The sequence below is a fragment of the Schistocerca gregaria genome, chromosome 4, assembly GCF_023897955.1.
Source record: "Schistocerca gregaria isolate iqSchGreg1 chromosome 4, iqSchGreg1.2, whole genome shotgun sequence".
In the NCBI taxonomy this organism is placed as follows: Eukaryota; Metazoa; Arthropoda; class Insecta; order Orthoptera; family Acrididae; genus Schistocerca; species Schistocerca gregaria.
The window spans coordinates 352,260,589-352,275,548 of record NC_064923.1 but is presented as its reverse complement, the minus strand read 5'-3'; the positions used below and the strand labels follow the sequence as shown (position 1 = coordinate 352,275,548).

General features: G+C 39.6%; 1 protein-coding gene across 1 annotated transcript in view; it reads left to right on the top strand.

Moving 5' to 3' along the window:
* Window positions 1–14,960, top strand: part of LOC126267726 (methyl farnesoate epoxidase-like) — a 65,328-nt gene that overhangs the window by 27,871 nt on the left and 22,497 nt on the right. The window contains exon 3 of the mRNA XM_049973028.1: window positions 8,034–8,154. Within this exon, the coding sequence (XP_049828985.1) occupies window positions 8,034–8,154 (121 nt within the window). The remainder of the gene's footprint in view (window positions 1–8,033; window positions 8,155–14,960) is intronic.

Genomic DNA, 14,960 nt, shown 5'->3' with positions numbered 1-14,960 from the left:
GCCTAGACTGGTATCAGCGTGCATGGCTCCTGTCAGCTGACAGCGTGGCCCCCAGCAATAGTTTCCTTGCGCATTGTGTGATCTTGCATTTAGTGCAGTGGTGGACTATGTGGTCCTCGATAGCAGTTCCTCTGCAATCTCAGTGCAGCGGTGTGGAGGATGGGCAGCGAGTGGAGGAGACTGCTTGGGTAATCATATAATCACGTATTCTACATCTACATCTACATCTACATCAATACTCTGCAAGCCACCTGACGGTGTGTGGCGGAGGGTACCCTGAGTACCTCTATCGGTTCTCCCTTCTATTCCAGTTTCGGATTGTACGTCGAAAGAAGGATTGTCGGTATGCTTCTGCGTGGGCTCTAATCTCTCTGATTTTATCCTCATGGTCTCTTCGCGAGATATATGTAGGAGGGAGCAATATACTGCTTGACTCTTCGGTGAAGCTATGTTCTCGAAACTTTAACAAAAGCCCGTACCGAGCTACTGAGCGTCTCTCCTGCAGAGTCTTCCACTGGAGTTTATCTATCATCTCCGTAACGCTTTCGCAATTACTAAATGATCCTGTAACGAAGCGCGCTGCTCTCCGTTGGATCTTCTCTATCTATTCTATCAACCCTACCTGGTGCTGATCCCACACTGCTGAGCAGTATTCAAGCATTGGGCGAACAAGCGTACTGTAACCTACTTCCTTTGTTGTCGGATTGCATTTCCTTAGGATTCTTCCAATGAATCTCAGTCTGGCATCTGCTTTACCGACGATCAACTTTACATGATAATTCCATTTTAAATCACTCCTAATGAGTACTTCCAGATAATTTATGGAATTAACTGCTTCAAGTTGTTGACCTGCTATTTTGTAGCTAAATGATAAGGGACCTATCTGTCTATGTATTCACATCACATTACACTTGTCTACATTGAGATTCAATTGCCATTCCGTGTACCATGCGTCAATTCGCTGCAGATCCTCCTGCATTTCAGTACAATTTTCCAGTGTTGCAACCTCTCGATACACCACAGCATCATCTTCAAAAAGCCTCAGTGAACTTCCGATGTCATCCACCAGGTCATTTATGTATATTGTGAATAGCAACGGTCCTATGACACTCCCCTGCGGCACACCTGAAATCACTCTTACTTCGGAAGACTTCTCTCCATTGAGAATGACGTGCTGCGTTCTGTTGTCTAGGAACTCCTCAATCCAATCACACAATTGATCTGATAGTCCGTATGTTCTTACTTCGTTCATTAAACGACTGTGGGGAACTGTGTCAAACGCCTTGCGGAAGTCAAGAAACACGGCATCTACCTGTGAACCCTTGTATAAGGCCCTCTGAGTCTCGTGGACGAATAGCGCGAGCTGGGTTTTACACGACCGTCTTTTTCGAAACCCATGCTGATTCCTACAGAGTAGATTTCTAGTCTCCAGAAAAGACATTATACTCGAACATAATACGTGTTCCAAAATTCTACTACTGATCGACGTTAGAGATATAGGTCTATAGTTCTGCACATCTGTTCGACGTCCCTTCTTGAAAACGGGGATGACCTGTGCCCTTTTCCCATCCTTTGGAACGCTTCGCTCTTCTAGAGACCTACGGTACACCGCTGCAAGAAGGGGGGCAAGTTCCTTCGCGTACTCTGTGTAAAATCGAACTGGTATTCCATCAATACCAGCGGCCTTTCCTCTTTTGAGTGATTTTAATTGTTTCTCTATCCCTCTGTCGTCTACTTCGATATCTACCATTTTGTCAACTGTGCGACAATCTAGAGAAGGAAGCACAATGCAGTCTTCCTCTGTGAAACAGCTTTGGAAGAAGACATTTAGTAATTCGGCCTTTAGTCTGTCATCCTATGTTTCAGTACCATTTTGGTCACAGAGTGTCTGGACATTTTGTTTTGATCCACCTACCGCTTTGACATAGGACCAAAATTTCTTAGGATTTTCTGCCAAGTCAGTACATAGAACTTTACTTTCGAATTCATTGAAAGCCTCTCGTATTGCCCTCCTCACACTGCATTTCGCTTCGCGTAATTTTTGTTTGTCTGCAAGGCTTTGGCTATGTTTATGTTTGCTGTGAAGTTCCCTTTGCTTCCGCAGCAATTTTCTAACTCGGTTGTTGTACCACGGTGGCTCTTTCCCATCTCTTACGATCCTGCTTGGCACATACTCATCTAACGCATATTGTACCATGGTTTTGAACTTTGTCCACTGATCCTCAACACTATCTGCACTTGAGACAAAACTTTTGTGTTGAGCCGTCAGGTACTCTGTAATCTGCTTTTTGTCACTTTTGCTAAACTGAAAAATCTTCCTACCTTTTTTAATATTTCTATTTACGGCAGAAATCATCGATGCAGTAACCGCTTTATGATCGCTGATTCCCTGTTCTGCATTAACTGATTCAAATATTTCCTGTCTGTTTGTCACCAGAAGGTCTAATATGTTATCGCCACGAGTCGGTTTTCTGTTTAACTGCTCAAGGTAGTTTTCAGATAAAGCACTTAAAAATATTTCACTGGATTCTTTGTCCCTGCCACCCGTTATGAACGTTTGAGTCTCCCAGTCTATATCCGGCAAATTAAAATCTCCACCCAGAACTATAACATGGTGGGGAAATCTACTCGAAATATTTTCCAAATTATTCTTCAGGTGCTGAGCCACAACAGCTGCTGAGCCCGGGGGCCTATAGAGACATCCAATTGCCATGTCTGAGCCTGCTTTAACCGTGACCTTCACCCAAATCATTTCACAATTCGAATCTCCGTCAATTTCCTTCGATACTATTGCACTTCTTATCGCTATAAACACGCCTCCCCCTTCACTGTCCAGCCTATCTCTGCGGTATACATCCCAATCCGAGTTTAGGATTTCATTACTGTTTACGTCTGGTTTCAGCCAACTTTCTGTTCCTAGTACTATATGGGCGTTGTGACCGTTTATTAATGAGAGCAGTTCTGGGACCTTTCTATAGACGCTCCTGCAGTTTACTATTAGCACATTAATACTGTTATTCCTTGTTGCATTTTGCCTACTCCTGCCTTGCCGCGTCTCAGGAGGCGTCTTGTCGGGCCTAGGGAGGGAATTCTCTAACCTAAAAAAAAACCATGTGCACTCCACACGTACTCCGCTACCCTCGTAGCCGCTTCCGGCGTGTAATATGTATAGAGAGTTTCTCCTTGCTACTGCAAATTAATAGTCAATCTATAAGTTATATGAAGTATTTCCAAGAGTGGGATGAAATTTCCGCCATTTTTATTTGTTAAAGTGGAAGAATGTATGGTAGGGTGCGATTTTAGAGATGTATCAGCCACCACTTCACCACTTAGCAGAACAGTAGAGGTCATAAATCCATCAATCAGTCGATTGATGGCTGTCAGAATTGCACTCATGCTGGTTTAAAATGGAGCAGAAGGAGTGGGTAGCACTCTCACAAGGGAGAAAGGGAGTGTGTAAGGGTACAGTACCCTTACGTAGTATCGATTATGCACTATGCAGAGATCATACATGGTTTAAGCAAAGACTGCAGTGCAGTCAACAATGTGCGAGTGGGTAAGCAGTAGTCCAGTGTTGGAGTCCGTGGGTGGAAGTCGGCTGTGAGAGGCTAGAGAGGCAGGTTGCTCGGTAGCGAGGCCGGAGATGAGTGGCAGAATGGCACACAGTGTTTGATGTTCACAAATTGAGTGATTTAATTAATAAATTCCTGCATTTAAAAAAGGAGATGTTATCATTTAGTAGTTTTCACAATAACGGAAGTGGACAACACTGAGTCGACTTCACCTACAGCATATGCGAGTTATTTAGTTCGGTGCGAAACTGGGGGGGGGGGGGGGGGGGTTACATATGGCGACCGTGACAGGACTTCGATTCCACAGCAATCTTCAGAAATGGTGAGTCCGCAGCATTTCAGCACAGCAGAGTTTCGAAATTAAGTGAACTCAATATTGTGTAGGAATTAACAGGAATAGGAATAATCAATAGTGTTACTGACTTTTAAGTTGCGAGTGAACTTTTCAGTTTAGAGCAAGCATAAGTTATAACGAACAGTGATTGTTGTGAACAGCGTTAATAAGGCTAATTCAGAACAAAACGGTAGTGTTACTAAAGACGAGGTAGGACAATTTAATAACGTGCTTCACGGAGAACAAATTAATGTCATGGAAAACACTACAGTTAAGTCGACAGAGGACAGTGGTACTCTTACTTTTGATTTGCCTAACAGAAGTTCAACACCGATGGTTATCCAGCAAATAGAAACTCCTATTGTCAGTAAAGATTGTATATCTCAATTGTTAGAAGCAATCAAAAATGTTAATGAGGAAAATATACAGGCACGTGTAGAAACAAGAGCGTTTCATGAGGAAAATAATAAGGTGCGTGAGGAAATAGCCAAATTTTATGAGGAAACAAGAAAGTTCCATCAGTAAATCAAAAATGATTATCAGACACTAACTAATGCGATTAGCAATTTGCGAACGGAACTCACCAGCTCATTTGAACAAAAGCATGATGAGCTCCGAAAAGAATGTCGAGACAAAAATGAGGCCATTGGCAGCGACATTACAGATCTTAAAATTCAAGTTAACGGTCGGTGTAGGCAAACGGAAGATTAAATTTGCAAAGTTAATGACAAGGTTAAGGCTCAAGACGACGAAATCGACAAAATTAGAAGTTCTTGTAAAGCCAACAATAAGTCGATAATTAAGATGGTTAACGGCGTACAAACGCGACGTGATGAACTAAGTGCTGAGGTACATGAGATACGATAAAAGGCAACGAACAGCAACACACTGTCAAATGGAATTAATAAAGAAATTTTGCGCGATGAAATTAATGCAGTATTACGTGAACCAGAAAACAATATTATTGGTTTGCAGCAAGTAATTGTTGAGAATGGACTGAGCGGTCGAAAATTTCATGAATATGAACCGAAATAAGGCATCCACGCAATTGCGTTCATTAGACAATTCAAACATGCGTTTCCGAGGCATTAAACGGAACGTGCAAAAATTGATATTTTGTGTCAGTCACGTGAAGCGTGAGGCACATATTTGGGGTATAAGTGTATCCGACAACTACATCAAGTATGAAGAATTTGAAACAGCAGTCAAAAAAAAAAAAAAAAAAAAAATTGGTCGAAAGGAGAACAGTGGCACGTAAAATCAAAAACTCTCACACCGCCAAATTATGCAAGACATCACGGTACAATGCGTGAGTTTATGCAAAGGTACTGGAACGACAATGCATACTTGGACGATCCGGTTAGAGAAGAAGAGTTATTGCTTATATTAATCCAGAAATTACCATTTTTGGTGCTTGAGAAGTTAGCACTCAAACCACAGTTAACAATGGAGCAAGTGTGTTTGCTAATTGACCGAATGGAATTGCTCAGTGCCGAACATGATCAACGTGAGCGACACAGTAATAACAAACAATTGCCCGAATCGTCATAACGGCCCAGCGCGGGAAGGAATCCCAAGTTACGAACGACCGAAAGTATTTGATCGTCGAGACGATGATAGACACAGGAGAAACGAATACAATGTACAAGACGGATTCAGGTCAAATCATCCGCCGAAGCCTGCCTGAGTGGCCGAGAGTTTCTAGGCGCTACAGTCTGGAACCGCGCGACCGCTACGGTTCGAATCCTGTCTCGGGCATGGTTGTGTGTGATGTCCTTAGGTTAGTTAGGTTTAAGTAGTTCTAAGTTCTAGGGGACTGATGACCTCAGCAGTTAAGTTTCATAGTGCTCAGAGCCATTTGAACCATCCGCCGAGCCGGCGACACAATGACAGAGACAGAGGACAGTATCGATCGCCAGAATGTGCAAGAAGCCGCGATCAGAATCAGCGAGATTCTGAACAGTTAAACTAAGCAAAGTTTCGGAGACGACCCGCTCCGGAACTCTGTGTTTTTGCGCGCATGAGACCGGTGTGAGTGAGAGGAGCATTCTAGATTGGTATTCCTTTTGTCGTGACGTGTGTTCGGAATTTATTAAGTACAGGGGTAAGTTGGGGGGGGGGGGGGGCATGGGGTTGTTGTGGAGGTGAACAAATCACAGTTTGGGAAGAGGCAGTATGGGAGGGGGAAGCCTGTGGGTGGTCTTTGGGTGTGGGGGGCTGTTGTTCTGGGGGGGGGGGGGGGGGTTCCGAATGTGTTTTTAGGGTTGTGGAAGGGAGGTCCAAGGCCGAATTAGTGCGGTTAATTGAGGAATATGTATAGCCACAATAGTTTCTGATGCTTTTTCTTCTTATAGGGGGTTGGGTGAGAGAGGATTTAATCATTTAGTAGTGAACCTTGGTTTAGAGTTTAAGATTTCTGCAATACACCTTCTGTTTACTTTCTTCTTTCCTCTCTTGCGTTGTCCATTTTCTACCCAGAATTTTTGGAACAGATTTGCCTTGGATACTGTCCCATCTATTACTATTTTTCTACATTTTGTTCTGTTTTCAGCTTCGTGCATATTTACGCCAATTTCCACTTTGCTAAGCCTTTTGGATTTGCCTTTAAATTTTTCAGACTGCTCTACTTTCTTGTCTATCTTCCACGACTCAATCTGTGGCTACGCCGATATAAGATTACTTGTTTTTTACTAATTTCGTCTATTTTTTTATTCACGGTTATTTAATTCTATATTACTTATTAATTTCAATATTAATACCATCTTTATGCCAAACCACCTCCACTAGGATATTACCACGAACAGAAATGCAAGATTCCTGAATCTCCTCCCCCTACACTTATTCCCTGAGTATGGGACTATTTCTGTATTGTCGGTCTACTTCCTAAAATCTTCTCTACAATCTTTATTTCTTTGTTTCCTTTTATTAAATTAAAATGAGTGTTTGCCATGCTTATGTGAATTCTGCCCCATTAACTGTCTGGTAAATATAAATTTTTAGTTAACGACTTTTTATTACAGACATCTATTTTTTATGGAAATACTAAGTTCAGTTTCCATAATTTTGCCGAGATGGGTCCTTTCTCCCCTATTTTAAACTGAATCACGTCTCCTACCCACTTTATTTAACTATTTAATGTTGTAATCTCTTCTAATTAAATTACAATCCTATGCCTAGAAATTGAAACAGCCATTGTCAGACTGCCCCTAAAGGACAATGAAATAATAATAAAGAAAAAGGGACCATAGTAACAGTAATTCTTTCCATGCTCTCCGTCTGAGTGTATAGCAATAAAAGAAACTGTCTGTCATGCACCTGACAGTATTTTACAGAGTATACAAGCAGATGCAGGTGAAAGGGAAGGAATGATAGGTTTCATGTTCCTTCCACAAGGGGATAAGTGAGACTGGCCACTAGACTTACTGGAGAAGGATGATGTAATATATTGATTTTGGACTTGTCCCTTAATCACCCTACCAACTGCCTGAAGTAATTTAGAAAATCTGATGGAAAACCCAAACAAAACTAACCGCTTGAGGCATGTAACCCCACCTCTCTGAATTCTGATCCGGTGATACAACCAGTGCCCTCACTCTTTATTACACGTTTAAATCAAATCCCCACGACTGCTTCGTATTAAATACGAGAGTTTTTTTGGTATAATAACATAGCGTCGTCATCAAAAGGAAACAGTTTGTTGGTGAACAAAAGATTTAGGAGGTGATTGCTCACTGTACACTGGGTTACAAAACTCGAAGATGTTCCTGGCAAGGCCGTGTAGTTATAAGTAACAGGAAAAAATTCTTCTATTAAATTTCTGAAAGATATTTTCTTCTTGCTCGTATTGGTATGAATACCGCCACCCAGAGACACCTATTTATTCACTGTTGATAGAAAAGTTTTCAGTGTATCGTACCGCATCATAATGTAAACAAAGGAAAAGAAAACGGCTGTCCTGGAGAAACCAAGGTTTCGGACGCGGTTGCAGTGGCATTCTTTTGGTTTCTCCATTATAGTTTTATCACATTATGAAGCGGTACGACACTCAGAAAACTTTTATGTTAAGTGACTCAAGTCGTAAAAACCTACACTATTATATTTAACAAAAATCCTTTACTGTTTTCCAGAAACTTATCGAAGACCACAAGGCCACATATGTTCCAGGGAAGAAAAGGGATCTCATAGATGCATATTTGTGTGAAATTGCAAAATCTGAAGAAGCCCAAAATGATAACGCACCATTTACGGGTAAGTAATGCGCAATAAACTTCAGAACACGCTTTTATTTTAAATATGGTTGAACGGGTGTGTTGGATGTTACACATCCCTATCGGATTTTGCGCCTGCATCTATGATAAGTCTCTTCAAAGTCTTTAACCGTCTCCAAAGTTCCCTACTCTATGCGGATACTGACAGTTACAATTATTGCAATTTTCTAAAATTGGGATTATTGCAATTAGATAAAAACATTCCTTTATTAAGGGCGAATGATGCCTAAAAGAAACATGCATAAGTTTTTCTAGGACGGTAAAAATGTTATACTTACAACTCTGTTTTTATCAAAAGGTTTACACGAAAAACTCACGCCAACCGCGGTGGCCGAGCGACCCTAGGTGCTTCAGTCCGGAACCGCGCGACTGCTACGGTCGCAGGTTCGAATCCTGCCTTGGGCATGAATGTGTGTGATGTCCTTAGGTTAGTTAGGTTTCCGGAGTTCTAAGTTCTAGGGGACTGACGACCTCAGGTGTTAAGTCTCATAGTGCTCAGAGCCATTTGAAACATTTGAACAAACTCACGTTTGTCAGGCCTCCTCGTTTGGCTCCATGAATCATCGAACGTAATCGTATGGCAAATGTCTGTGACCATTTGGAACAGTGGGTGTAACCTAGCAACCAACCTCACCGCCATTTGGTAGCTCTAAGGAATCTTATATGTTTAGTAAGTGAAGTTATTTCTTACAACTGTTAGCTTATTCCTTGGCCATTATGAAGCTCAGAAACATATGGAGTTCCTGGTGCATGTATCTTGGTTTTTCGTAGCTTATATATATATATATATATATATATATATATATATATATATATATATATATATATATATATATATATATATATATATATATACTTCACATCTGAGATATTACAATATGATATCTTTATAATTTCGTGTGTGCTACACCTACGATCCACCATGCTGGATCGTAGGTGTAGCACACACGAAATTATAAAAATATCATATTGTAATATCTCAGATGTGAAATTTGTTGCTATGCAATATTCATTAAGATGTGCTTAATATTCTTTGTAAGTCTGACAGCTTTATTCTACAACTAAGTCAACGATTTTATGTGGTTGCATAATGAGCTTGTTTATCTATGGAGCTATGTACGATAGTAGTAAATCTTTGCTAATGTTCGTTGCTTTTGTCTTTCCCTATTTTAACCAATATTGGGTTTTGTCATTTCAGTAAAGTTGTTTCATTTTTAAATTTTTAGTCAGTTCGTTCGTCAAATATTTGTCTCGATATTTACGCGTGTTTATTTAGATTTCAATTTATTGCATAGAGTTCATTATTGGGTCCTTTGTTGTTATGTGGAGGATTTTCATCGCATTTTCGATCTGCTTCACATTTTAATTAATGCGAAAAATTCTACATAATCCAAACAGGCAGAATTTTCAAAATTACATACCTAGATCATACCATAAACAGTGCCACAAACCTATTCACAGAATTCAAATACATACGAACAGAAAGCCACAGTGTAAACCAGATCGAAAATGCAATGCAAATTTTGCACATAGCACCAAAGAGTTCAATAAAGGGCTTTTTAGAAGAAATAGAAATCAGTATACACAGACACAAACAGCTAGACAAAATATTTAACGAAGGAACCGACATAAAAATTATATTCACAACTTTACTGAAACTACAGAACACAACAATGGATAAAACATTAGCAAAGAATTAGCTGCAACCACGCAAAACTCCATAGATGAAAAAGCTAATTATGTTACCATATAAAACCGTTGACTTCGTTGTCAAATCAAGCTGTTAAACTTATGAAAAATATTAAATACCTGTGAACGAATATTGCTCAGCAACAAGTTCCTGCTGAGTCATTACATATCTTCAATTCCGTCTGCGTTACACCTACGATTCGGAGTAGCACAAGGTATTAGACAGTGGAAGCGTTAACGATGTGTCAGGAAGAAAGTACCACGAAACATATACATAAAACAGTTATTAGTTATAAATGAATACAGATATATGCACTAACAACTGCATATGTTTCTGAGCCTCATAATGGACATGAAGCCGAAATAAGCTTACAGTAGTAAAACTAATGCTGTAATAAAAAGTATTTGTCTAGCAGCATTTTGGGTTACTAAATGTATAATGTCCTCACGCGAGATCTATAACTCTGCAGGCCCAGAGGAATTCAGAATCTCTACGGGATCTAATCAGCACTTCCAGCTGGAATCACGAAAGATGGAGGTGGAGTTAAGGCTTGTTCTACCCACCTAAGTCACGCATTCTTCGACAGCCAATGATTGTTCACTAGTGTTCTGAACGCTCTGCATTGAATCTCGTAGCTGTTTGTTGCAAGTTATCAACTCTCGTCGTAGTGGTTAACCAAAAAATTCCATTTAAGCAAGAGAGAGACATAATAAACAGGATAAACGCTTTCTTCCAGCGCATAGCACGTGTATGCGATCACCGCAACTGTCGCTTGGAGCCGGCAATAAATCAAGCTCCGTCGGAGCCCCGACCTGCACGACCGAGTGGGGTAGCGCAGTGGTTAGCCTACTAGACTCGTATTCGGCAGGACGACGGTTCAAACACGCATCCGGCCATCCTGTTTTAGAGTAAATTTATGTATTTCACGTCTATGATCACAAATATTGTAGCTCCTCAGAGTACCGGTTTCGGTCAGCAATGACGATCTTAAGATTTGCGGCAAAACACAAATATAACTAGTGGATGTCTACAGCTTAAAACAATAAAATAGATCATGATGAAAAGTATTACTTAAATACATGTGAAACATATGCACTTTAAATATGGCGAGGCAACCTGTTTTATAGAAAAGCATGTTGTAATGTACTGGAGCCACGGTGACATCGTCAAATGTTAAACACAAAATCAGCACCACCATCGTCATGCATGTATAAAATATGGTATATGCTATAGTCATCTTGTCAGCAGTACTACTGTTCAAAACAAACTGCCGTGCAGCAGCCACAAGATGTTTGTCTCTCAAGCTGACCAGATGTCACTACTGTATGCATATGCTATTCTTCAATGATGTAATTATACGATAAATCACAAAAAGAAGAATACGATCAGTAACGTCTGTAGTTCACTTGCCAGGTGTAAAAGTCATGACAATAATCAAATCCAATAAATTAAAACACGATAAAATTTAGGTTGTTAAAAAGGAAATAGATAAGCGAAAATAATTCTGATACTCTCCAGTGGCCAATTATGGACGAAAGTATAAAGGCTTAAGTAATAACCAGCTTACAGAGTACACAGAATAATTTAAAAGTGACAGACACAAAGAGTGAAATAAGCCCATTGAATGAAAACATGTTGTAGCAAATAACATAGGCCAACGATGGAAGAACTTTTTTGCTGAAAATACCTTATTCTTATGCTTTTTTGGGTGGGAAATCCAAATATGATACTTAAAAAACTGTATTAACCACTATATCTTCACATTTTACAGTTAAATATATTAAATTAAGCGATTTTTTAAGAATTTAACAGCTTTTACATAGTTAAAATAATTTTAAAAGACGGTGTAATGAATGTAGATGACGTTGTTAGCACTGCTGTTGTGGTGAATTTGTGATTACAAAACACCAAAGAAACATTACAGACTAAGTGAAAAAGTTTTATCTGTCATACTTTGGATCTAAACTTGGTGATCAAGACAAATCTTGGGTTCCGCATAAGGTATGTTATGTGTGTGTTGAAGATCTTACAAAATGGTCCAAAAAGGAGGAAAAAGCCTTTGGATTTGATGTTCCTATAATATGGAGGGTGCCAAGAAATCATTACAATGATTGCTACTTTTGTAGTGTTTATATTACTGGACATAATTCGAAAAACAAGAAGGTAATAATCTACCCTAAACTTATGTCTGCTATCCGACCAGTAGGGTATGGTGCAGATTTGCCAGTTCCTGAATCACCAGGTGATTTAATTTCTATTCCAACAAAAGTATTTTCTGATGTACAATCTGATTTACATCAACCAGATGATGAATTCCATTGTAATTCAGAAAGTATAGAGCCCATATTGTTTACTCAGACCGAGCTTAACGATTTGGTCAAGGATCTGGGCTCAACGAAAGAAAACGCTGAATTGCTTGGCTCTAGATTAATAGGAAAGAACTTATTGGCAGTTGGAACCACGTATACATGCATAGAAAGAGAGAGCAGCAGTTTTCCAAGTTTTTTTCAACAAGAAGGTGATTTAGTCTACTGCTCAGACATTCCCGGTCTGATGAATGAGTTTGATATTGAATACAAAAAGGAAGACTGGAAGCTGTTTATTGATTCATCAAAAAATAGTTTCAAGGCTGTTATTTTACACAATGGCAATATGTATGCTTCTACACCTGTTGGACATTCTGTAAGTATGAAAGAAAGCTATGAAAACGTAGAAATAGTGCTAAATAAAATAGGCTATTCTGCTCATGGTTAGATGATATGTGGCGATCAAAAAGTAACATGCAAGCACTTTGGTCAGCGAGATGGCTTCACCAAATTTCCATGTTTCTTGTGTGAATGGGACAGTAGGGCTAGGGATCAACACTGGTGCAGAAGGAAATGACGTGTGAGGGAGTCTTTAAACCATTTCCGCAAAAACCTTGTAGGTCCAAAAAACGTACTCGTACCACTTCTACATATAAAGCAATGAAACAATTTGCAAAGGCCTTGCCTAAATATGGACCATGTTTTAAGTGTCTCTGCCAAAAGTTTCCACACCTTTCAGAAGATAAACTAAAAGAAGGTGTCTTTGCCGGATACGACATTAGAAAATTGATGTTTAATGTTTACATTGAATCCACAATGATCTTAAATGAGAAATAAGCATGGGTATCATTCAAGCAAATCGTTAGAAAGTTCTTAGGACATGAAAAAGACCCAGAATGTGTTTCTATTATAGCTACAATGTTAAAGAAATTTAAAACTTCAGGATATTTAATGAGCTTTAAAGTTCACTTCATGAACAGTCACCATGAGTACTTCCCTGACAATATGGGAGATGTTAGTGAGGAGCAAGGTGAGCGTTTTCACCAGGACATTAAAGTGATGGAAAAACGCTACCAACATGATGGGGGACTACTGTTGGTCACTTCACCGAGAATTTCAGCAAGCGACCTGTCGTAGAAAAAGCTACAAAAGAAGCTTCAAAGAAAAAAGAGAAAGTAAATACAAACCAGTTCCAACTGACAAGTGATACCTCTATTAACTCATATCGTTGTTTCAGATAGCTTACTCTAAATGCTTATGTTGTAACAAAGCGTTTCAGCAATTTCCCCGTTTACCGTATAGCATAAGATTTTTATACTACATAATTAAAAGCATATTGCTCTAAAACAATGGGTGATAGAAAAAAGCTAAGGAAAGATTCGGATTCAACTCGTAAAAGTCTATAAAGATCAGCTACAAAAGTAAAAAGGCTTTTTAAAAAAATTTTCGTTGGCCTGTGTAATCAACGGGCTCTGTTGACGCTACCGACAGAATGCCACATAGGCAAAAAGTGGTTGGACGAACGTAACCACCAGAGGACCCCTCATATCCTGCGACAAGCCGTTCCAAGAAAATAATGATAAAACCCAGTACCAGTCCATTAATAAGATTATTTAGTTAGTGAAACATGTTACATAAACAGAGAAGGGACACGAAAACACTCGAGGTATATGCTGAACGCAAGAGAAACGACATAGTATAGAGTGCTTTACAAACTCGTTTCGTTTTTCTCACATTGAGCGTGTAACTCTAGTGTTTTCATTTCCCTTCTCGGTTCATATAACAGGTTTCACTAACTAGATAATCCTGTTAATGGACTGGTACTGGGATTTATCATTCTTTTCTTGGAACGGCGCGTCGCCGAGTACGAGGGCCGTGCTGGCGGTTGCGTTCCTCTAACCACGCCTCGCCTATGCGGCATTCTGTCAGAGTAGCGTCAACAGAGAGCGCTGATTATTTACTACAGTATGTTTTCATTCATTGGACTTCTTTCGCTCTTTGTTTTTGTCTTGTTATATTATTATACTTACGCCTATATATTTTCTATCCATAATTTGCCACTGGACCGTATCAGAATTATTATTGCTTAATTTTCTCGTTGCAAACAATCTAACTTTTGTGATGTCTTAAGTTATTGGATTTTATTACTAAAATGACTTTTAGATCTGCTAATTACTAATTGCATTCACCTATTGCATTCTTCTTTTTATTTATATCGTATAGTTACATCACTGAAGAACATGTGGATGCTTACAGAAGCGACATCTGGCGAGCTTGCAAGACAAATATTTTGTGGCCTCTGCACGGCAGTTTGTTTTGAACAGTCCCACTGCTGCCAAGAAGACTATAGTATATACCATATTTCACACATGTATGACGATGCTGGTTTTGTGTTTAACATTTGACGATGCCACTATGACGGCGGGGCGGGGTGGGGTGGGGTGGGGGTGCGAGGCGTGACAAGTCGCCTAAGACCACGCGACTACCCTGTGCGACCATGCCACTACGTCTCCAGTACATTAGGACATTCTTTTTTATAAATAAGTATTCCTCGTCATATTGAAAGCGCATAATTTTCACATATATTTCAGTAACTCTTTTCGTCATGGCCTATTTTCTTATTTTAAGCTGTAGACATCCATTACGTCTCCAGTACATTAGGACATTCTTTTTTATAAGTAAGCATTCCTCGTCATATTGAAAGCGCATAATTTTCACGTATATTTCAGTAACTCTTTTCGTCATGGCCTATTTTATTATTTTAAGCTGTAGACATCCACTAGCTCTATT